The following is a 24,974-nucleotide window of genomic DNA, read 5'->3' on the forward strand; positions in this document are numbered from 1 at the left end:
AGTCATTGAAGAGACAAATTAAATATATGTGTACCATTGCTGTACCAAAGGCAAAGTACTTGTTACAGTGAGTGAAACTACTAAATATTCCATAAGTAAATCATGCAAACATTTCTGAACAGCATACCATTAACAAATAAATCCAAGGATCTTGAGAAAATGAACCTACAATAATGAACCAGAAGAAGAATAACTAAAACCAAATGTGTTTATAAGTAGTTAAAGCAGTTGTTTAAATGAAGGAACTTGAACATGAGGAAGATAGAGGACAAACAGAAAAAGCTAAATAGGATGATTTTCCACTGTGGGTAGATTTGTTGAGAATAAATACACATTTTTTCGCTTTTTTTCTTTGTGGATCACCACAAAACATTGTCCTTTGTTTATCCATTAATGTGCCAGAGGCTTCCGATTATCCACCTTTAATCATTCTTGTTTCTGACCAGTTTGTCTTGTTCTCTCTTTCGGTTCAAAGGTTTTGAAAAATGCTAATTGTCAGACCTGCGCTTAGAGCACAAACAGCCCATGCAGTCTGTCTATGCTGCGCGAAACCACTGTTTCAGGTTGGCTGTGTATTACTCATTGGTAACACAGTACATGATGTTGTCATTGTGGGCACAGACATGCTATAATCTTCAGAACGAAGAGAAGATGTGAAGAGAAGATGAGTTATAAGTTATACTGTCAGAGTCTCAGGATTCGGTCATGTTGGTATCACAAATAAAAATAGTCCGGAGATGGTGTCAGACATTTGCGGTTTGGTTTTATCTCCGAGCCAGCTGCAGCGTTCACTGTCTGACCTCATCATCCGCACTATGAGGCCCTCGAGCAGACTGATGTGGTCTATTGAGCTCCTGAATGCAGCAGCAGACAAGTCTTACAGTAGAGGTCCAGAACTCAAACGCCTGTAAAGGCTCATTCTGGAAACCAGTCAGATGGCGGATAAAACTCTGGGTGTTCCGCTGCTGACTGGATGGCGTCCAAATCGGTACACAACAAAATACTGGAGCAGCGGTGTACAGACTAACCACAAGGAACACCTGTGGTAGACATATGGAAACTATGACTCGTTTACTGCTGTTTGTTGCCACAGATACCTTTGTTTATTCTTTCAAGTGGTAACATCATCTTGCAGCCACTGAAATGCAGTTTGGGCCATTTCTTAGCTGTTTTTTCACATACTTCTCTATGGAGCTCCCCCTACAGCTTTGGAATAGATATTTGGCAGCTCCTATGTTTACTGGTGTCTGACTACTCGCTCGGTCAGTGTGCCGTTTTCTCTTACTGTTCCTCCGACAATGCTTCTGGCTTCTTTTATGCCGGCTCAGCAATGACGATAGTATGGAAAACTTCATTGCTACCTTGTTAGCTGGTTCCTGAATGGTTGTATGTGTGCAGTGCCATGAGGTCATTTGTTACATTGCGAGACCTGATATCACACACTACTACCTGACACTTGGGCGACTTGCCGGCCCAAAGTTGTAGGGGTGGTTTTTCTGCTCATAGGTGCTAGGGGTTAGCAAGATGACCACTATACAACCCGAAAAAAGTAGAACCACTCCAATGACTCCAAACTGTTTAGTTAAGGTAAATTAAGCTAAAAAAACTGCATAGTTCCACTTTAAATTGGTTAAACATCAATACAAATTTTGCATGCTTCATGACAGTTGCTCAATAATGGAACATACCTCTGTTGGCTTAAAATAAAGATGTAACACTGGAAAGAGGAACGGAAAACAAACATCATTAAGACCTGAGCCTTTTCATCTCTGCCAAATATGGCAACTCGCATGGTGCCAGACTTGCTGACGACCTGGAGCCCGTGTGAGCCAGCAGACTGACTGAACCTCTGCTGGCCGGTTGACACGGCTTGTTAAGGCACGGGCTCCAGAATGCTCACTTCCTGACTATGCCCACTAAAGATCCCTGAGCATGAACTAAGCATGAAAAGAGTCTAAAAATATTCTGGCCTCAGTTTGAGTTGAAACATTATTTCAGTGGTTAAACACAAGTTCCCAGACTGGATTATTAGCTACTCATGTACAGCTCATTTGTATAAGAGCCTGTGGGAATTGGTAACAGCCAGTAGCAGCCAATGCAAAGAGTTTCTCCAGGTCACTCCTTCTCTGTATGAGGCCGTCTGAGGAAGGTTATAAAGCAAGTTGTGGCCCTGATGCTCCTCCCTCAGTAAGACTCCTGCAATCTTCACATTCACACACACCAATTCAGACACACACAAACAGTCAGCAGTTTCATTAGGCTTACCATGACAGTCTTGTCTAACTTCTGATTCAAAAAGGAGGCAGGGACACAAACGCACCACTCACAGCAGGCGCAGCCATATGGGAAACTGCCACTGTGTATCATACTGATAAGTCACTACAGAGAAACTGCCGATCTGGGACCAGCTGGAAGGACGAAATGGGTGTGTGGGCAGCTCTGATTCTGGCCTTGCAGCTGCTATTAAATTTGAGCTTACGCGTGAAGGCCCAGGCTTTAGGTGAGTGGTTTTTGAAGTGTTTTAATATCAAATATTTAAATTTCAATACAATTTTAACCAAATGGTTCCCTGATTGAGCGTATTGCAACAGCTATGGTTGCTGCTGGAGATGACAACAATTTAAAAAATGAAGATATTCGTCTTCAATTATCTGTTTACATTTTAGCACAAGAAAGATGTGTTTGATTTTATTTGAATGCTGCCTTTTTCTGACATCCTGGCTGTGATGTAATAATCCTCCATTTTATGTATATTATCTGTTGGAAAAGATTTAATCGCTCCACTACTAGGTATTTTAACACACTATGTATGAGTTCAATGCATAATGGATAGAGCAGACACTGTGAAAGAGTATATGTTATGCAGACCCAATTAGACATGGTGTACGATATTCACTGAGGTACGAACAAATTGCTAAATATCCCGGTCAGTTCAAGAAGAGATGAGGCAGTCAAATATATTTGTGTTAATGGCAGGAGCAGATAAAGAATAAAAGTGGTGTCTTTCAGTTGGAGCAAAGTTACAATGTTTTTAGTAGCTGTCCAGTCAAATCAGCTTGATTAAATTGGCTTCCGGATATTCACATTTCTGGCTTGTGTTAATTCAAACAAAGTCCCAGCTGGTCACACACATGGGAATAATCAGAGATGATCTGGGCGCAATATTAAACTTCAAGTCACACATACGCACCAACTCTCCTCTCCCTCTCTCTCTCTCTCTCACAGTCACACACAAATGTGTTAAGGTCACACACAAACCGGCGCTGCAGATGACATGTAGAAATATTGTTGTTGATAGTTTTTCATTTCTTACAAATCACTCCAGTCATAGATGGTATACCTTTTATGCACCCATTAATCCCTACACTCTTTGGGCAATAGCTGCCTGATGTTATGTATAAAACAAGTCCAGTTTAATGGAGTTCATCATCTATCATTTCTCTCGCCAAATTACCTACTGTCTGCATGACTAGAATTGTTCGAAAGGAGAGAGACCAACGTAAAGCTGCTGTAAGTAAGATTTTAGTAGCACAAAGCAGCCATTTAATCTCTGTTAAGGGTTATTGATCTATACAAATGTCTCAAGGATGACTTTACCGGGAGCTCAGATTACTGGAATTCGAAACTCACTTTCTACTCTGGGCACACAGACTCCTTGCCCAGAGACAAAGCACACCTTCAAAGCTTCTATAATCTATATCTATAATAACTTGAATGGCACAAGGAGAGTGCAGACCTTCGCCAAGGCCAATGGTGCATTCATGTGCTACTTGGATGGTCCCATTTCCCAAATTGGAAAGTCGCTCTACCAACTTTGGTGTGTCCCATGATCTTCAAGTCGTAATGTGGAAACAACATGGATGCTAAGAAACTGATTAGTATTTTAATGATTAGAGTTACCCTGTTTTTTTTTTTTAAGTAAAAAAGCTCTAAAAACTCACTGTACACTATACTTGCTCAGCATCAAACAACACACAGACACTGTTGGGAACTAGCTGGTAGACATATTGGAGAATTTAACACCTAAAGCAACAGATATTTCCCTCAGGAGTTGGTAGAGACCAAAAACAGAACTAAAAGAGATTGAATATTACACTAACTTTCATCAGGTGGACAGGAATTTGACTCCAAATAAAGGAGACATTTGCCCCTGTAACTGCTCAATGTGTGAATTAACAACAGTATGCTTACAAGTTCACTGTATCAACTTAAAAGGTGATGATATGTTAATGCTGCGTCACAACTTGTCTCCGCTGCTCTCAGGTGGCAACAACAATTCAGTTATCGGGGCTTTAGAAGTTTTTGTCTCAAGCATAATTAAATGGAACTGAGACCATAATATTATTAAACTATCTTACATCGTGAACTATAAAGGATCTTTGTTCCTAGTTTGCAAGTCTCTCATGGCTAATGTGAAAATGTAACTTCACTGTTTATGTTAATTACATGCTGATGTTAATGATGCAATTCCTTTATTATTACAAATGGTTGATTATGCTACTCTAAACATGAAACTACAATAAATCACAAATGCCAACATGCAAGCCCTCAAATGTGAAGTATTTGTTAAGAGGTAAAAACGAAGAATGTTGACCGATTTATAGCACTATGTATCTGTGATTTTGTGCTTATATGCTGGTGTCAAGGAGAGGACAAGACACCAGATTACTTTATGGCTTTCAGCTGAACACATTTTATGAAGCCTGAAATCAGAGGTTAACGAGGGGATGAACTGAGGTACTTTCTCAGGATCTCTGGAGTAAAACGAGCCTGACCCCCACAAAGCCCTCTGTCCAGAAGATTTATGGACAACGGGACTTCTTGCTTTGTGTGTGCGTCTTTGCGTGTGTAGTTGTCTTTGTAGTGTCCCAGTAACTTTAAAAACATGCATTGAGATTAATTAGTTCTCTTGCGGTTTTGGTCAATTTTGGACCAATGAGTTACACTGAGGCAAAGAGAGATCCGTTTGTGGATTACTCAACAGGTGATCTTAGCAATCTAAATTACAAAAGGCTCATGTCTCTTTCGGTTAAATAGATATTGACACTGTAAGCAGACATTTTCAGTGACTTGGCTACATTTGACTGCAATCTTTTTTAAAGCCCCAGTGTTTTTGCTGAAAAATGGCATGTGACAGACGTAACACGAGGAGAGACTTAAAAGAAAAAAAGTACAGACTTCATCTAGGTTAGGCTTTGCAATCTTGGCTGACAACGGCGATTTCTCGGGGAACATTTGGGAGCAATTTTGCTTTCTCATGACTGTGGGCCTTTTAGAGTGCTTTAAGGGTGCTTGTGCATTCATGATGCGTGCAGATGGCGGACTAGAAATTCACTGCACATCCTCTCCTGGCCTGCCCAGCTCCCAAGTCACTTTATTAAAGAAGGACTCTAACCATGAGTCCCTCTGGCTTTTCACCCCCACTAAGCAGCTTGTCAGTAGATATGTCTTCAGTATGCCATCCCTCTGTGAAAACAATGAATGACTTGTTGCTGAAAATGAGTGCGCACATATTTTTATCAGCCGAGCAGCTTTCACTTTGGATCTAACAAGAAAATAATAACACCATACACCTAACCGTCACAGTACATAGCTCGGATTTGATTAAAAAAATACACATCTTCTGATTTCTCTGAGCCAACTCCGCCTACCAAGTTTGTGCTGTCTGACTGACGTCTTGCAAAAGCAACAAACACTGGGTCAACATCATCTTCATCTTCTGCTGGTCGACTCAGTATGATTATTTAAGGATCGGAGCGGCTGCAGGTTGTAAATATTCATTTCTCATCATGCATTACTCATGTGCATTACCGCTTCTCCCTCTCCCCATCCCTGTCAACAGTCTATGATCTGCTCACCTCGCCTGATTGCCTGCCAGACCTGCTGCAGGGAGGTCTGGCTGAGCAAGGGGTGAATGAGGCTTTCATCTTAACCTCCTTCAAGTTGCAGCCGAAGACCGTAACCACTGTGTTTACCCTGTACAACCCCAGGGACAACAGCAAATACTTTGAATTCACTGTGATGGGGAAGCTCAATAGAGGTAAGAGTAAATTTAAGAGGCTCTGCAATAATCAATACTTTTCATATTAATGATGGGAATTCCCATGAGCCACAGCCCTACTTGTTCACATTATACCTGCTTAAAATCAACAGCCCAATAGAGCAGCTAGTAAGACTCTTATTGTGATTTGAACCCTTTATTGCAAGAAATCCTTACTCCTCTATTTCTCGCTATAATCTCTTCCCTACTACCATCACTTCCTCTCCCCCTGCTCTGTCCTCTCAAAGCTGTGTTACGCTACCTGCGGAGTGACAAGAGGACGAGCTCAGTAACCTTCAACAACCTGGTGCTGGCAGACGGCCAACAACACAGACTGTTGTTCCACCTGAAGGGGATGCAACAGCAGGGGCCGGGCGGAGTTGAGCTGCATCTGGACTGCAGGCTGGTGGAGACGGTCCGGGATCTCCCTGCTGCCTTCCAGGGTTTGCCAGCAGGCTATGGTCTGGTGGAGCTAAAGACCATGCAAGCCAGAGAGCAGGTGACCCATCATTTCCATACAATAATGAATATGTGTTCCAATAATGGTTTCCAAATGGCTTAGTTTTTCACTTTGACTTGTTTTATTCAAACAGGAGAGTTTAGACGAGCTCAAGCTGGTGGTTGGGGACACATTTGAGAATGTTGCTTCCTTACAAGACTGCCATCTCCAACAAAGAGACTCTGTCCAAACTCTAGGTAAGTTTCTTTGTGTGAAAGCAAACCTCCACAGAAACAGGCAAACGTTTGTCAGGAAAACAATCCCAGTGTTAGGAAAACATCTTTGTCAAAGTGCCTTGAGAGCAGATTCATAGAATCCCCAGCCTCTGCTCCATCTCAGCCAAATAACAGTCCCTTTCTCTTAGGGGTCAACACGAAGCAGCTGTCCAATCAAATGCTGGAGTTAACCAAGGTGATAAATGAGCTGAAAGACGTCCTCATTCAGCAGGTGACTACCAACAGCTCCTTTGAGACAACTTAATCCCTGCTTCCTAACCGCTGACTGCTTGCCTGACTGCATATAAACTTGGTATTTATGTTTGACCCTTTTTCAGGTCAAAGAGACCTCCTTTCTAAGAAACACCATCTCAGAGTGTCAGGCCTGCGGTAAGATCATGTCCAATAACAGTCCCTCACCAGTAAATTTGGATTCTTCAACACACAAAATAAAATTGCAGATGATAAATCAACCGTGATGTTCCTCTGCTGTTTAAAGGTCTAGGTGGTTCTGAGGTGGAGAAACAAAAGTGTGCCCCAGGTGTCTGTTTCCGTGAAGATATGTGTATAGAGACAGCAGAAGGTGTTGAGTGTGGACCTTGTCCTGATGGTTACACCGGGGATGGTTACAACTGTGATGATGTGAATGAGGTATGGCTTAGTGTGTGTGTGTGTCTCTCTTTACTTCTATTAACCTTAAATTCTTGTTTTTTCAGGCTATACTCGGGATTTATAGTTAAGATTATAGTTTAAGATAAGTAATTTTGGATTATACAGACAAAGAAAATCAAACAAACAAACATAGCTGCTGATTCCTATTCTGGTTGTGGATCCAGATGTTAAACATTGGGAACTAGAAAGGCACTCCGAGAGCGCAAACCTCCGCTAAGGCCATGCCTTTAAAGTGACCATATTATGAAAACATCACTTTTTTCTGGGATTTGGGGTGTTATTTTGTGTCTCTGGTGCTTCCACATACATACCAGCTCGGAAAAAAAAACGATCCATGCTGTTTTGAGTGAGATACGGTTTCTGAATGTCCTCTATCTTCCGTCTACGGGTGAGCGGTTCAAAATCTGCACGGCTTTCTACGTAACTAGCCGAGACGAGGTGGCTAACCGTAGCATTCTAACGCTAGCATGCTAGCTCGTTCTAAATGGCAAAACACTGTTACAACACACCCTAGTTCACCATAATCTACAAAAGAACTACTTACATACCCCTGTTCTGCATGTATTCCACAAGGGCGTCCTCGTTTAGAAGAAGTCTCCCAGCTAATCCTGCCTTGTACTGACCAAAGTTGGAAAAGCAGTAGCTAGCTGATGTCATCATTACCTAACTACTGGGCATGTGCGATTCCCAACAAAGAGAGTAAAGAAATTAGATCTCACTCTGTAGCTAAAACGGAAACCTAAACACACAAAAGACAAAAAAAAATTGTTTTTTGTAAATTAAACCATTTAAACCTATTCTAGTACAACCTCAAAATACAATTAAGACCCTGAAATGAGCATAATATGGGCGCTTCAACAAAAGTGAAAAATATCTCATGTATCCGCTCCAAAATTGAACAGGTTCTTCCTTGGCCCATTCTAAATCAGGCCATTACTTTTCCCTCATGCTGACAAACAAAGAAAACCAAACCGAAAACATGACCTCCCTAGTGGAGGTAACCAACATCTTGTTAAATCCACCCTTACCTCCAGTGTAAACTAACAGGTAGGTGGCAATGGGCGTCCAACATCTACTGAGCATTCCCCCAATTTGATGCCAAAAAGAAGATAATTAGCATGGAACATGGGAGTAGAAGGGTGTGTGTGTGTGTGTGAGTGTGTGTGTTATCATGTTTGTTCTGACCCCTTTTTTATGGACTGGCCCCATCAGCATTCTCTTTTTTGCATTAGTTAAAGTGTCATCCAACCTAAAATATTGTGGGGAGAAACCCTGTGAGAACCACTATTTTTTTAGTTTCAACAAAGCTCATGTCTTCTTTCCTTCCTGCAGTGCCAGTTTAACCCCTGTTTCCCTGGAGTGGAGTGTGTAAACACTGCCCCGGGTTTCCGCTGTGACGCCTGTCCACTGGGCTACACCGGCCTAGCAGTGGAGGGTGTGGGCATTTTGTTCGCACAGACCAACAAACAGGTAAAAGAATGGCTAAAATATGGAGGACATAAAGACAAAATAAGACTATAACAAAAAAGAGACAAGTGTAAATTATAGTATAGATCAAATAAGATAAAGCTTCATTATAAAAAGGAATTCCCATGTACTTGTGCTACAAGTTAATACAGGGTAACACTTTAGATCACTCAAATCAAGGTGTAATAATTTAGTAAATACTGTATGGGATCGATTTAATTGTAACTGGTCACCTATGTGAAGACAAATGTATAGCCGTCGCTATAGAATACTTGTATGTGTTTGTAAAATTATAAAAATGCTGAGGACAAGAATTGTAGTTTGGGGATCTATTGTGTGTTTCATCTGATGATCAAAACTGATATCATAGAACAACCTAAAAAAGCTTATTATGTAAATGTATAAGAGTAGATGAGACTTACAGTATGTAAAGTAAAGTAAAAGTACTACAAAATTGTACAAAAGAACACTATTTAAAGTGAATATACTTAAGTAGTTTCCACTGCTTTCCATTGTGTACCCCTACAGTAATAATTAATATTAAAGTAATAATAAAAAGGTCAGTTGTTGTAAAAACAAAACTTTGGATCACTTCACATTTTCCATTAATCAATTCAGGTCTGTGACGACATTGACGAATGCAAAGGACCCAACAATGGAGGCTGCACGGCAAACTCAATATGTCATAACTCTGTGGTAAGACCACTGTAGAATATTATCTGAACACTACACACATGGCTCATGTAGGACAATTATTTCATTTGTGTGGCTGTCCAACAAAACCAGATGTCCTTATTCCTGCACAGGGCTCTTTCCACTGCGGAAGCTGTAAGTCGGGTTTCACAGGAGATCCGGTCAAAGGCTGCAAGCCAGAGATCAGCTGCGGCAATAGCTTGACCAACCCCTGCGATATCAACGCCCAGTGTATAGCAGAGAGGGACGGGTCAATTCATTGTCAGGTAGGATTTCAGACTTTTTCCACACACATAAAAACACACACACACACACACACACACACACACACACAAAAGCACAACTCCATATATATATATATATATGCTGTCTGAGTTTCCTTTGCCTTGTCAGTGTGGAATTGGCTGGGCTGGTAACGGATACTTGTGTGGGAAGGATACCGACATTGACGGATACCCAGATGACAAACTCAAATGCAAAGATTTGAGCTGTAAAAAGGTAACTCAAGTGCAAATTAAATTGTCAAGATATAAAAAAAACTTTGCAGTGATAGGCGGGCCTTTTTTAAACTCCTTTACTGTAACATCTCTTCACAGGATAACTGCATCTTCGTCCCTAACTCCGGTCAAGAGGATGCCGACAGGGATGGTCAGGGAGACGCCTGCGATGACGATGCAGATGGTGACGGTATACTAAACGAACAGGTTGGTGGAAATGTTTTATGAAGTGCATGCGAGCACACAACGGCAGCAACTGGTGATTTTTCATTATTGATTAATCAGTTTCCCTATATAGCTGTCATTTCTAGATGAATCGATTAACCATTAAGTCTAAAAAAAGTAGTATGAAAAAATAGTAAAACATCCACATCACAGCTCCTTAAACCCCAGTTGATGTCTTTAAAATGCTTGTTTTGTCCAACCACCAGTCTAAAAATTAAAATAATATACAACCATTTAAGAAGAAAAAAGCAGCATATTATTATAATTTAGAAGAAACTGGAATCAGAATTGTGGGCAATTTTGCTTGGCTTAAATTAATAGTTCGACATTTTGGGAAATTTGCTTTCTTGCTGGAAGTTATATAATAAGATCGCTACTACTCAAATAGCTGTCCTTCATATATAATGCTACAGCCAACAGCAGGTTAACTTAGCTTAGCATAAAAACTGGAAACATAAGAAAAAAGCTAGACTGGCTCAGTCTAAAGGTAACAAAATCTGGCTACCGGCACATCTAAAGTTCACTAATTAACACCTTACTGTGTATCTTTTACCGCACACAAAACACAACACACACACGCTTGTTCATTGAAAACAAATACACTCGCAGAAACACAGCTGCAGTGAAGGAGACCTTTTTGTTCTCTGTCTGTCTGTCTCAGGACAACTGCTGGTTGAAGGCCAACGTGGACCAGAGGAACAGTGATAAGGACAGCCACGGTGACGCCTGTGATAACTGTCGCACTGTGGAGAACCCTGACCAGAGGGACACCGACAGCGACGGCAAAGGGGACGCTTGTGATGACGACATGGATGGAGACGGTATGGAGACAAATGTCATCACCAACACTGACGCTCATGCTTATATAACCAGCACTGAAGGCCCTCACAGCTAGGATGTATTACTCTGTTCTCTTCTTTCCATTTCCATCCTTCTTTTACATTAAATTACAGAACGATTTCACAGTACACACATCTCTCTAAATCCTGTTATAGAAATATATCACTGTGTAGTAGTATGGATGCTTTCATAAGCAAGCTGAGGCGTAAGAAATAGCACTGCAAAAAAAAGAAGAAATAAGTCAAGGCCAAAAGCAGTCTGACCCCTGAGCGAACACAAGCTTTGATCCTTCACCAGCATGATTACACCTCAAAAAACGCCACAGGAGAGAAAATAGATTTTCCACTATCGCCTCTGCTTGACCTTTATGCATTTGTGGGGTTGCTGCTGCCTCCTCGCGATGCATGAAAAATAGAATCTGAACACTAACGAGTGTTCACGGGCATGGGAAATGCAACAGTGCAACCTAGTGGTGAAATGCCAAATAACATGCTAATTGATTATTCAGTTTTCAAATTGTAGAATACATGTAATTTCTCAATTTTTCTACGCATTCATTAATCAAATGAAAATTCCCTGATCGCCTTCACTCAGTGTAGGAGTGTGTGTCAAGAAAATGACAGAAAGTATCTTGCTTTGAATTTGGAGAGCAAAACTCAATTAAAATAAATCAGATCGATTAAGTAAACATCCCATGATTGTATCTGTGTAATCACCATTGCATTTTTGTGGCAACAATAGAATTGTGATTTCCCTGGGCATTAACATGGATTTTTTTGTAATAGGGCTGCAGCTAACAATTATTTTTATTATGAACAATCAGCTGATTATTTTCTCCGTAAATCAACTGGTCGATAAAATAACAGAAACCTATTGAAAGACTTTCAAGAGCCCAAGGTTATTCTTCAAATTGCTTGTTTTGTTGTAGGATAATATTGTGTCGATCGACTAATTGTTGTAGCTCTAATTTGAAAAAAGACTTTGTAGTCGTAAGAATTTACTGATATCTTTTGTAAGAGCCAAAGACCAGAATAAGTGAATGATGAAAACAGTATTTATTCTACAACAGTTAATATTCTCTAGCTGTACCTGCCGCCTCTGAATAAATCATCCATGACAATTATCTATATTCACTGCTGGGAAGGAGTCAGACTGACTGCTAAATAACACTAACCGTCTCCTCTTCTTGAATGGTGAGCAGGTCTGAAGAACTTTCTGGACAACTGCCAGCTTGTCCAAAACAGAGACCAGCTGGACCGGGATGGAGACGGAGTGGGAGACGCCTGCGACAGCTGCCCCGACATCCCCAACCCAAACCAGGTCAGTCAGAGCCAGATGGATGGATGGATGGAGGGATGGAGGGATGGCTGTGGTGGAAAGTAACTGTGTACATTTACTCCAATACTGTACAACTTTAGGGTACTTGTACTTTACCATTTAATGCTAACTTATACTTCTATTCCCCTACATTTCAGAGTAGAATGTTGTACTTTTTACTCCACCACATTTATCTGAGCGCTACTAAGTTACTTTCGACATTAAGATATTACATGAAGATAAAAGCTTAGAAAAATACAACCCATTGTTAAATCTGAAACCAGTGGTTCAGTATTAACAGTCAAGTAATGACATGAATACTTATCTATGAGTCACAGGGGCTATTTCACTGTGGAAGAACATCTAATTTGTTTTGTTTTTACTTAAATGACAAATTACACACACACACACACACACACACACACACACACACACACACACACACACACACACACACACACACACACACACACACACACACACACACACACACACACACACACACACACACACACACACACACGCACACACACACACACACACACGCACACACACGCACACACACGCACACGCACACACACGCACACGCACACACTACTTTAAATGCAGGAAAAATGCAAGACCTTGTACTTGTAATGGAGTATTAGTACATTGTTGTAATGGTACACTTAAGTAGAAGATCTGAGTGCTTCTGTTCTTTTGGTGAACTCTCTGTTCTTGTTTCAGTCTGATATTGACAATGACCTGGTTGGAGACTCCTGTGACACAAATCAAGACAGGTAATAATATTGTCGAAGTCTCTATGTTGGGCTCTTGCAGATATCAGAAAAGGTTTTGTTCTACTGCTGCTAGTATTACAGCTTTTATTCATGTGATTGTGTCCCTTCCTCTGCAGTGATGGCGACGGTCACCAGGATACCAAGGATAACTGCCCGTTCGTGATAAATAGCTCCCAGCTGGACACTGACAAAGACGGGCAAGGTGACGAATGTGACGATGACGACGACAACGATGGGATCCCCGACACCATACCCCCGGGACCAGACAACTGTCGGCTGGTACCAAACCCGGAACAGATTGACGACAATAGTGAGTGCTAGTCTTAAAAGCATAGCAATAGCAGTTTGCAGAAATGTTCAGATAAAATTATTGATATATTTGGCTGAAAACCAACCTGGTGATCAGAGATTTGAAGTTCATACTGTAATTTTATCTCCACATCCATATTCGCCCTAAACTGGTCCTGACTTACCTTTACATGTAATTACGGGCCCCAGTCTGCACACCCACGCAGATCAAACAAAAATAAACCTGAGCACATTAAGTGGAAATTGTGTTGGGTAAAAGCCCGCACCCATTTGGGACTTGTGACCACACTAAAAAGAAGAGCTCTGGAGTCAATGGGAGTGGAGTGTCAATTCAAATCAAGAGGGGCATAGCAGTTTTTGTTGGCAGTCAGGGATTTAAGTGATGTAAAGTGGAGCAAACACATTGGAATACACAAAAACCCAAAAGTTTGTTCCCCTTCTTTGAAGTTTAAACATTACGTAATAAAAGATGCCAACGAGACATTCCGGCCTTTGCAAAAATGAGCATCAGTAGCACAGAATGAAGCTTTTAGAACTACCAAGTCTGGGACCTTTTTGATGTTGTAGCTGTAGCTGTAGCACATTCACAATCTTAATAGTGTATCATAAGAAAAAAAACGCATCAAACTGATTCAGAACCACAATTTTCTAAGTGGAAGACGGGCCTCCCCATGGCGGCTGCAAACTGTTTCAGTAAAGGCTCAGTGAATGAAAGTGAAAAAATGATTAGGCCTACATTAGTTATCAAAAGAAGATCACATAGGATAGCCTAAATGTGTGTTTTTCCAAGCTTTGTTTAAGGGGTGGCCCACAGTCTCAGACTTTAAGCAACCCTTGTGCTAGAATAACTACACAGCATATCACTTTTAAGCACATAAAATAATAAAACAGCAGTACTATTTCTGAAAGCACACCCGCACAGCAGGGTGCCGACTAGGTGAACTTCAAAAAATGCAACATACAACCCTGTTCTTTTGCAAAAATGTGAATAATGTGCCACTTAAAAAAAGGACTTTATTAAAAAACATTTTTTAAACTAATACAAGTGATGTTTTGTATTGAGGCCTTGCAGCTCTGCAGTCCTTTTTGTTAAACCATTCTAAAACTCTAATTATTGTGGCAAGGCAGGAAACACAGTGGTTTTAAAAGGATTGAAAGGAGCTGATGACGCAACACAATCTTTGTTAGTGTGTAATCACAAACTGTTAACAAGTGTCTGTAGCTGTAGCCTATACCTTGATCATGAAACAATAATTTGCTTTCATTCTTAATTTAATCGGCTCTGTTGTCCCTCAGATGATGGAGTTGGAGACTTGTGCGAGTCTGACTTTGACCAGGACAAAGTGATTGACAGGATCGACAACTGTCCTGAGAATGCTGAGGTTACCTTGACTGACTTCAGGGCTTATCAAACGGTGGTGCTGGACCCTGAGGGCGACGCCCAGATCGACCCCAACTGGGTTGTTTTGAACCAGGTGAAATTACTGAGTGCTGAAACTTTCCTCCTCATGTAGGCTAGCAGTGGATACAAGTTTAAGCAGTCATAATCAATAATTGTATAATAACGGATCAAATGACAACATGTTAGGGGCGTCACATGAATATGCTCTTCCGTTGGTCTTTATTTTTCAGCTTATTGTTCAGCTTTACGGTACTGTTCTGGTTCATTCCCACCGCTCTCATAGCATTTGTTTTTAGCAAAGAAAGCTCTTAAAACGAGTGGCGGGCCGTGTTGGGCCTTCAGTAGCCTAACTACTATCCTACAATAATTAAAACCCCGTTAAATAACGGTCAGGGTGGAATAATGTGATTTAACACAAGGCTCATCACCTAGAAAGTTTCAATACATTACAGTAGAGACGTGACTAGCTAGGCCTACACGGTGACTGATACACATTCAGTGCAGAATGCTGCATCACATTGTCAAAATTACTGTTATTACCAAAAACAAACCCCAACAACCGGTCACATCTACTACTACGACGACCACAAAGCAATTAAAAACACAAATAACACAATTGGCGATTAACAGGTTTTCCCACTAATTCCAGCCAAGCTACTGCATGGCCTTAACGAACACGTCACCACGCACACAACAAGGCACCGCGGCCACGTTCACCTTTAACACCTCCAGCAACAATCTAAAGCAAACAGTAGGCTAACTCTAGTAAAATCATTTTACTAAAATACAGGCAAATCTAATAAACTTACCAAAAGCTGCTCGTCATTTGAAGAAAAAGTAAATCTTCCTTTCTTTTATTAACTTTACATCTAAAACTTGAAAGGATCTTTAACTAGCTAACGTTACTGCTACGGTTAGGTGATGCTAGTTTTGCTTCTCGGCCACCGTATACTAACGTAGGTGGAGGTGGCTGGGCCAGCTGGAAGGCTGTCACTGCAAGGCTCTGGTCTGTCAAAGAATACGCCCAACAGGGCAACATGGGAATTTTATTGGCTAAAGTATTTGACAATCAACAACATTGTTCCCTATTTGCTCAAAGTGCAGAGTGGTTCACTGGATAAAAGCACGGGAAGCAGCACAAACAAAATAGCAATGAAATTACCATTACGGTACGCGTGGGAACGGACTTTGTAAAATACATATGAAATGAATATATAAACAGCATTTTAGTATATTTAAATATAATCTTCTGATTCTGACAATCTCTGATTTTCTTCAATCTTCTGACTGATATTTCCTTCAGGACACCAAAAAACACAAATCTAAAAGAGAGTCCACTGAATGTTAACGTTGCTCTGTTGGATGTGCAAATAAGCAACTGTTTGCAAATTAGTTTATCTATTGTTCAAATCTAAATGTACAGTGAATGCAAAACAAATTGCAACAGACCTAAGCATTTAAGTTGCACTTCATCAGCTAATGAGGGCATCAAAGTGCAAAGTTCCTCATGCTCTCTTTCTTGCACAGGGAATGGAAATTGTTCAGACTATGAACAGTGACCCAGGACTTGCTGTTGGTAAGAAATGTTTCCACTGAGTTACATATTAGTCACTATTACTCAATCTGAACATAAATAATTTATTGATTACACTTTTGGTTGTCAGGTTACACAGCTTTCAGTGGAGTGGACTTTGAGGGCACATTTCACGTGAATACAGTGACTGACGATGACTACGCTGGCTTCATCTTTGGCTACCAAGATTCGTCCTCCTTCTACGTGGTGATGTGGAAGCAGACTGAGCAGACCTACTGGCAGGCAACACCCTTCAGAGCTGTGGCCGAGCCCGGCATCCAGCTCAAGGTGAAAACACAAGTGATGTCTCCATTCCCCAGCAGCAGATTCATCTTGTTTTTTTATCCCTGGACATATTTTTCACATTTCTGCCTCCCCCCGTCCTTCACTTTTCTCTGTTATCTGTCACTGTTCATCAGGCTGTGAAGTCTAGATCGGGCCCCGGGGAGCACTTGAGAAACTCACTGTGGCACACGGGAGACACCAACGACCAGGTGCGTCTGCTGTGGAAGGACCCGAGAAATGTAGGCTGGAAGGACAAGGTGTCCTACCGTTGGTACCTGCAGCACCGTCCACAAGTTGGATACATCAGGTACGACGAAATGACATTTAAAAATTCATCTACATATTGATTTGTTTCTCCATTGTAAAAAGGAATGGTTCAACATTTTAGGAAATACATTTGTTTGTCTTCTTGCTGAAGGAGAGATGAGAACATGAATACCACTCCCAAAACTAGGAGTGCTATCAATCTTCTAATCTTACTCTTTGCAAGAAAGGGAACAGGCGTACTTCTTTTCTTGTGCTTTGTTTAGGGCGCGGTTTTATGAAGGTACTGAGCTGGTGGCAGACTCGGGTGTAACTATTGACACAACAATGAGGGGAGGACGACTCGGTGTGTTCTGTTTCTCTCAAGAAAATATCATCTGGTCCAATTTGAAATACCGCTGCAATGGTAAGGAAGGAACGCTTAATCAAAATCTCACATTTATTATTATTTTTTCCATTTTGAATTGCTGTAATGGCATGCAAGGTAACACTTTTCTTTTTCCATTGTTTGTTTTTATTACATATCTTCTCATAACATGTTTCTGAAAAGTGGGACAGCAATACTACTTAGATTTTATTTGCTGTGAATTAGTTTTGGCTCGCTTGGCTTTTAGATTTGAGCTTGTCTTATGATACCTGACTTCTCACTTCCACAGACACCATCCCAGAGGATTTCCAGGAGTTCAGCACTCAGCATGGTGTTGATGCACTCTAAAGTCAAGACAAAAATATGACACCAGATCTCTAAAGACTGCCTCTGTGTGTGAATGTGTGAGTATGTGTGTGTGTGCTTGTTTATCTGTGTGTTCATGTGTACAGTTTCAGTGCCTTTGTGACCACAATATCGTACTGTTTGTGCATATTATCACGTCCGTTTTCTTTTTCCAATCATGGCTTCCTATTCAATCATCTCTTAAGGACTCCAGCTGAGCTTGTCATGCTGAATAATGTAAGTTATGATGATTTCACTGAACACGATCCACCTTGACATGACATAAGATAAAGAACCATAGAATAATCAACATTTTCCCATACAGTTCCTATATATATATATATATCTTCAAAATAAAGGGCACATCAGCATAAAAACTGTATTTTGCTTCCAAACAGAGGATTCTAGCTTATGTGTAGCATTATAAACATATTACAACATGTTACAACAACTACAATAAAAATTATCACTCTTAATCAACCTCATACTGAAGTTCATTATGATCCCAAACTGGTTGTATTTGTTTAACTATCAGCGTGGTATTTTTACTCCTTTTGTGGAGAGGAGACCAAGTTTTGTACGACTCACACAATGTAGAAGATTAACTTAAAGCTCGGTGTAACCATGTTTTCTCTTTCCATCATTTGGTCTTTAAATTCTTGATCATGTAATACCTTTCTAGTCAAGAACCTGGTCAAAATAAAGGGCTTTAAAGTATATTGTTGTTGATGTTTATTGAAAATGTGACAATATCAGGATTCTTTTTTATTTTTCTTCAAAAATGTTTCCATGTTTTAAAGATTAGATTATGATAGGACATCATATAGCCCCACATGCTGGACTACAAGCCACAAATACACCACTCAAACGACCTCTCATAATAATCCCCAACTTCCTCATGAGATTGGAACATTCTCCTCCACCCTCAGAGGTACTCTGGAAACAAAGGCTACTGTTTTGCAGAAGCAGGAAATACTTTCCTAATAGCAACATTCTTATTCCCGATTAGCTGCGGAGATGAATAGAGAGACGCTGGTCTTTACTCCAGACAGGGGGTCCTTTTGGAGAATTGACAAGGATGAGTTTCTTTTGGGCTGTGATATAGACAAGAAGAACCTCCTGCAGATTCCTTTATATTTACACAGTGTGTGTGTTTGCCTTTGACAACTTAGCTGTTAAATAACAGAGCGGCGATTTATCTTCAATTTGGAGAGGTAAGAAAAGAATCCTTTTTATATGACTTTTATACAAGACGATAAATGACTCACCTCTAAATGAACAGACAGAAATAAAGTGCTGTTGTATTAATCAGAAGTAATCAAATTTACTTGACTTAAATTCTCACAGCTCATTCCAGGGCTCTGCTTTCCTTTCAGCATGAAGGAGGAACCTCCTTAAGAATTGAAGCCATTCATCTATTGACCGATTATTTATTGGTTAATTGACTGAATATGAACATTGGCGTTTTCTCTGTTTTATCTTATATTAGAGAATCCTTTTTGAACACAGAATTGAACTTGTTAAACCTAATTTACATAAAATGAGACTGTTAGATAAGGTGTTGCCATCATTCAACAAGCTATTGTTAGTTAGCTAGTCTTGCAGTGCTGTGGAGACCTTCCTCCACAGCACTGTGGAGGAGGATCTGGCTAGTCCACACAGAGAAAAACATGCTCTGGTTTATTGGTATTTCTTTAAACCAATCACAATCCTCATGGAGCAAAGCTAAGCACTGGACAGAGCCACGATGCTGCAGAAAAATAGCCGCCGGAAGGAACTTGTTTTGGTGGAAGGTGTACATATAATGGTTGTTTTAGTCGTGCAACAGAAAACTCAGATTGGACAGACAGTCTAGCTAGCTGTCTCGGGATCTGAGGAGCAGTTACCATAGTCCTCATAAATCAACCAGAGTTTAAAATTCCAACACAAAGAAAGCGGAAGGTAACACCCGGCCGAAAACAGTGAAATCCGGCGAAATTTGCGTCGGCAACGGAGCAATCCCGGACATTGTGGATGTAGCCTATGTTTGTCCTATTCAATAAGCAGAGACCTAGAACCTGATATTTAAGAGTTTTTGAGTGTGAGTACATAGTTAGTGAGCCATAGCAGCAATCTACAGTACTGAGGGAGGAAAAGCATCATCAAAAATGCTCAAACAAAGGAAACCACACAAATCCAAACAAAACCCTAATCAAGAAATAAAGATTTTTAAAGCTCTACCAATATGACAGTATCATGGTCTGAACTACATCAGGACACATGCATGGTTAGATAACAGGTTACTGATTGTTTTATATATGATCACACATTTAATCACAAAAGTTATTACACTTCAGTTGCTTTTATATGTGTTGATTTTTAAGAAATATTGTGGCATAGAAGAAAAGAGACTCACAAAGTGGAGAGATCAAAAGGTTTAGGGCTAGCTCAACATAAACACACCCAGTCTTTCCTTTAGAGAACTGTGACTGGGGATGTTGATGTAACAGTGGGAAGCTCTTCTGGAAATCTGCTTTGATCACTACAGAAAAATAAAATTATAATAAAAAAATAGAAAACAATGTGGCAAGCCATGTTCGCATTTAGTTTGTCTGCAGGGAGGCAACAACCTGCTTGTTTGTGAACAGTGGGGAAGACTATACCTGACAATATAAGGGTCTGCATTTCAGATTACTCAAGACCTGTTTTGTACAGTTTGCTATTTCACATATTGCAGTAAAATGCAGAGATGCAAAGAGTATATGTATGGAACATTGACTTAAGTAAAGGTAAAATTACTATTAATTAAAAATAAACTTAGATAAATGTAAAAGGTAAAAGCCACAAACACACATATAAAAGCAAAAACATTCAGTGCATACCATAGAGCGTTAATATCAAATATTACAGTCAATGGTGCATACTAGTCTAAATCCTTGATGTTCCACTTCCGGAATTGTTCTGTTGCCGCCAAAATATCCGCTGGATTTTAGTCATTTAGCCCGGATATCCGTTGCCCTAGGCTTCCTTTGTGTTTGTGCATTTCTCTATCACTCTGAAACTAGCTAGCTAGACTATCAAATCGGAGTTTTCTGTTGCACAACTAAAACAACTTTTAAACGTAAATATGTTCCACCAAAACAAGTTCCTTCCGAGCCTATAATGCAGCAGTACCGCAGCTTTTCTCTGGTGCTCGGCACCGCCCAAGACCGTGATTGGTTTAAAGAATGCCAATAAACCAGAGCACGTTTTCCCCCCCATCAATGAATGCTATGTTGAGTAGCCAGACCCTCCTCCATCATGCTTTGGAGGAGGGTCTGGCAAAGCAAGACTAAGTGCATACATACACACAACATACATACATACATACATACATACAACACAACGCAACGTTGACTTACAGAAATCATAAAGAGCGTGTTGTTGTAGTCACTTGTCACTCTTTGAGTCTTGAGCACCACAAAGTCCTCCACGATCTGATCCAGGTTCAACTTCTCTGCTTGTTCATTCTCAAAAAAAAATATATCCAGTCCACACGGCCTCGCTGTTCCACTGTGCTCCTCAAAGTGTTAAAACATGGAGCTTGATGAGGCTCTGCAGTCACAATGTGAGGGAGACAATGGTCACAGACAGCAGAAAAGCCTCACGCACCTTAGTGGAGGTAAACGATCCTCAGTGAATGCAGAAGGCCGCTGGAGGAGCCATTATGAGCATCTTAGCATTTAGCATGTTAGCTGAAATAGTGAGTGCGTCTGTTGGTGAGGTAAAAACATGGGTGTGTTTGATTTGTGTAGCTCAGTTTGCTGGGTGGTGCAATAACGTTAGTTCACTGCTTAAGTTAGATGCAAAAAATTTTTTCACCCCTATTAAAATGACAATTCTGAGAAATTGTTATTACAGCAAGTATGGACAACAGCTACCAGCCGTCACAAGAAGAAGCTCCAACTCGCTCCTTTCTCTTCAGAGTTATTGGGCTGGTCACTGGGGACATGCATCTCTGCAGAGAGTGGGTGAAAAGTAGGTAATGAGCTGCCTAATCTTCTATAGCAAGTCAATTAAAGCTTTAGTGCGTAGTCTATGTCTCCCCCATGAGGAATTTGAAGTACTTACAACAAAACTGCATCCACATGATATAAGCCTTCCGTGATCACGCACTACCCCCACCTCTCCTGTGCGAAAGTCGCCCGACAACAATATTTTCTCAACATAGCTATACTGAGATTTACAGAGTTGTGTGTAGCTGATAGTCTTAATTAGCTTTGGATCAACTCATTTGGCAATGGCTTGAATGTAACAGACGTTCATTAATAGGAAAAAGTTACGCACTAAAGCTTTAATCTTGAATTTACGAAAGTGTGCAGATGTAGTAAATGTGAGCAAACATATCATAGAATTTCATAGTGGTTCAATTTAAGCCTTTTTTATAATGTAGACAATGACAAAATAAGGTCACCATCCATCAATGACAGGACAGCTTGTGGTAATCCAACTGCTGGACTGGATTCTCCGAGGGGTGGCCCAGGTCATGTTCGTCAACAACCCTGTCAGTGGGCTCCTTATCATGGCCGGCCTCTTCCTGCAGAACCCTTGGTGGGCTCTGAATGGTCTGCTGGGAACCTTTGCCTCCACTGTGTCCGCCATGTTGCTAGGACTAAACAGGTCCGATTGCATCTCCTTATCCTTATTTGACTTTATCTTTAAAAAAAAAAAAAACTGTTTCCCCCTACCATTTAGCCATTATCGCTGTCTCTTCCACTGCCTGGGGCTACACATTATTTGGCTTTCACACTGTGCGGTTTTCACAGTGTGTTTCTTATTTAAGTGTGTTTTGCACATCTGTCACATTTTCCGCAGGGAAGCCATATCAGCGGGTTTATATGGCTACAATGGAACCTTGGTCGGCATACTGATGGCTGTTTTCTCTGCCAAAGGAAGCTGGTACTGGTGGCTGTTAATGCCAAATATCTTCATGTCAATGTTGTGGTAAGTTTTCTCCCACAATAAATCTGACTCATTTAATTGCACACATTTTACCACTTAAAATTCTTATTCATTTCTCAAACAATGGGTACTTCATTTCAGACAGAGATAAACAAAAGCAGCCTGTGATTTCTAGCGAACGTTTGATCTATGAGTTTGTTGTTTGTTTTTGCTACTACTAATAATAATTCTGAAATTCCAGACATTTTTTGGGATAAAAAGACAATTTTTTCAGTTGAAGTGGCCATTCTGAAATTTTATCAGCCATGATGTAGCACTACAAGTGATTTCAAATTCACCTTAAGGTAAACATAACAAATCAAGGCGGGATCATAAAGTCAGCGTTTTATAGTCCGCCTTTTCCCCCAATCAGTAATCCATTTCCTGCTTCTGTTAACAGCCCGGTGGTCTCCAGTGCTTTGTCCTCAGTTGCTATCAAATGGGACCTCCCGATATTCACCCTGCCCTTTAATATTTTGCTGTGTCTACATGTTGCAGCTACCGGAGTCAATCACCCCTACTTTCCAGAGGTACAGTTAAGCCCCACTAAACAAAGCATACACTGTGCTTATGCTCAAATGAAAATGTACTTTTTTCTGCAATTTCAGGTAGATATCCTGCCAAATGACCATCTGCGCCCTACTAATGACTCCAAGGAAAGCCTCAATATCTCTCAGGTATAACAGGAATGTTACTGGTCTAGTAGCTCTTTCAAAACTTCCACACACTCTAAATCAATACAGTGGTTATGTTGCACATCCTTTTTTAATTGTTAAAAATGTAAGTAATTGGAGGCTTTCCATTTGCAGATATTCCTGTCCGTGCCAGTTGGTGTTGGCCAGGTGTACGGCTGCGACGGTCCTTGGACAGGAGGTCTCATCCTTCTGGCCCTGCTGCTTTCCTCACCAACTATCTGTTTTCATGCCATATGGGGTTCTGCTGCTGGCATGCTGTCTGGTAAAAGACTCCATGCCATTTGCTTAGAAATATGCATGTCTACAGTGGCTCTCCAAAGGGCACCATTATGGCAAATGAACCATGGCATGTTTTCACAAATAATGCTGTGTGGTCTGTGTCTGAATTTCATGGTGGATTTTAAACTTGTCTCTGATGTGTGGGGCAGGATTTGCTCTTGCAGCTCCTCACAAAGACATTTACTCCGGGCTGTGGGGCTATAACAGCGCTCTATCATGCATTGCCATTGGAGGGGTCTTCTATGTCATAACATGGCAAACCCATCTGCTGGCTGTGATATGTGGTACGATCGACAAATGTAATCACTTTCCTTTTTCAGGTAAAAGCACAGAAAATGGTATTGATTAAACTTGTTTCTTTACAGCACTTTTCACCACATGCATGACTGCAGCCATCTCCAATCTGATGTCTGTGGTAAGTAAGAAACAATTCGGCTGAGTCACAGTTTATAAACGTTATCTAAACACCCAAATATCTCTCAAATCGAGTGACATGCTTGTTTCTCCTATATGACATCTCCTTTCAGCTCGCATTACCAGCCTGCACATGGCCTTTCTGCCTGTCGTCTCTCATCTTCCTCCTCATTTCCTCTGAGATCCCAGCCATCTGCAGACTGCCTCTATCTGTTGTGTCCTACCCCGAGGAAAACCGGCGCTACCACAGACAATTAAAGGCCTTTGAGATGGTTCAGCACAGTCAGCAGTGGAACAGCCAAGAAGAGGCCATGCTGAAGGAGAATGGACGGCCAAATGTCCAGTTGGCAGTGGATAGGGGCGGCAGTGAACCTGTGTGATTAGAGGAGATGCCATTTTGTCCTGACATTAAATGTTAAATGTGGAAATTGTTGGAATAGTTTGTTGATATACAGACTTGGTACTTTCTCTCTTACATAACAATCTATATATCTTACGTAATAATCTGTTATATAAAATGGCTGGCATTGTAGTGAGACATATTTTTGAAATCGCATACATGTTCTTATGCAGTATAGCTATTCTACACAGCAGAGGGCAGCACTTCACAAGGAAAGATTGAACCACTGTTGTAATCTAATAATACTGGGGAAAAATACTGGCCAGGTTTAAATGTAGGACTGTGATTATCTGTATTGTCTGCAAAAATATACATTATGTTAAATGTAGTCTTGTGGTGTTCCTCATTTACAGTAGTTGCAAAGCAAAGGGTAACGGTATACGGTCTTTCCTTGAGTCTCAACTGCACAGTTTTAGTGGTTGCTGTGAGTTGATTTGA

At 40.7% G+C, this 24,974-nt stretch overlaps 3 protein-coding genes across 3 annotated transcripts in view; 2 read left to right on the forward strand and 1 right to left on the reverse strand.

Annotated features, from left to right (window-relative positions):
• The window catches only part of LOC117959670 (mucin-17), a 93,094-nt gene that overhangs the window by 54,694 nt on the left and 13,426 nt on the right, over positions 1–24,974 (reverse strand). The window lies entirely within an intron of this gene.
• thbs4b (thrombospondin 4b) lies at positions 2,179–18,508 on the forward strand. Its single transcript, XM_034896945.1, has 22 exons — positions 2,179–2,500; positions 5,843–6,040; positions 6,289–6,539; positions 6,634–6,736; positions 6,904–6,986; positions 7,093–7,144; positions 7,254–7,405; positions 8,759–8,896; positions 9,512–9,589; positions 9,700–9,852; positions 9,980–10,084; positions 10,183–10,290; positions 10,970–11,129; positions 12,350–12,468; positions 13,192–13,244; positions 13,361–13,554; positions 14,850–15,028; positions 16,483–16,531; positions 16,620–16,816; positions 16,948–17,120; positions 17,344–17,483; positions 17,734–18,508. Exons 1-22 carry the CDS (start codon positions 2,422–2,424, stop codon positions 17,790–17,792), a joined length of 2,823 nt encoding a protein of 940 aa, XP_034752836.1. The 5' UTR covers positions 2,179–2,421; the 3' UTR covers positions 17,793–18,508.
• LOC117959673 (urea transporter 1-like) lies at positions 21,137–24,882 on the forward strand. The gene is made up of 10 exons (XM_034896947.1): positions 21,137–21,429; positions 21,669–21,785; positions 22,238–22,427; positions 22,623–22,751; positions 23,149–23,278; positions 23,357–23,425; positions 23,558–23,705; positions 23,872–24,006; positions 24,088–24,137; positions 24,250–24,882. The coding sequence occupies exons 1-10, from the start codon at positions 21,345–21,347 to the stop codon at positions 24,514–24,516; spliced, it is 1,320 nt and encodes a 439-aa protein (XP_034752838.1). The 5' UTR covers positions 21,137–21,344; the 3' UTR covers positions 24,517–24,882.

Source organism: Etheostoma cragini, chromosome 16 (genome assembly GCF_013103735.1).
Source record: "Etheostoma cragini isolate CJK2018 chromosome 16, CSU_Ecrag_1.0, whole genome shotgun sequence".
In the NCBI taxonomy this organism is placed as follows: domain Eukaryota; kingdom Metazoa; phylum Chordata; class Actinopteri; order Perciformes; family Percidae; genus Etheostoma; species Etheostoma cragini.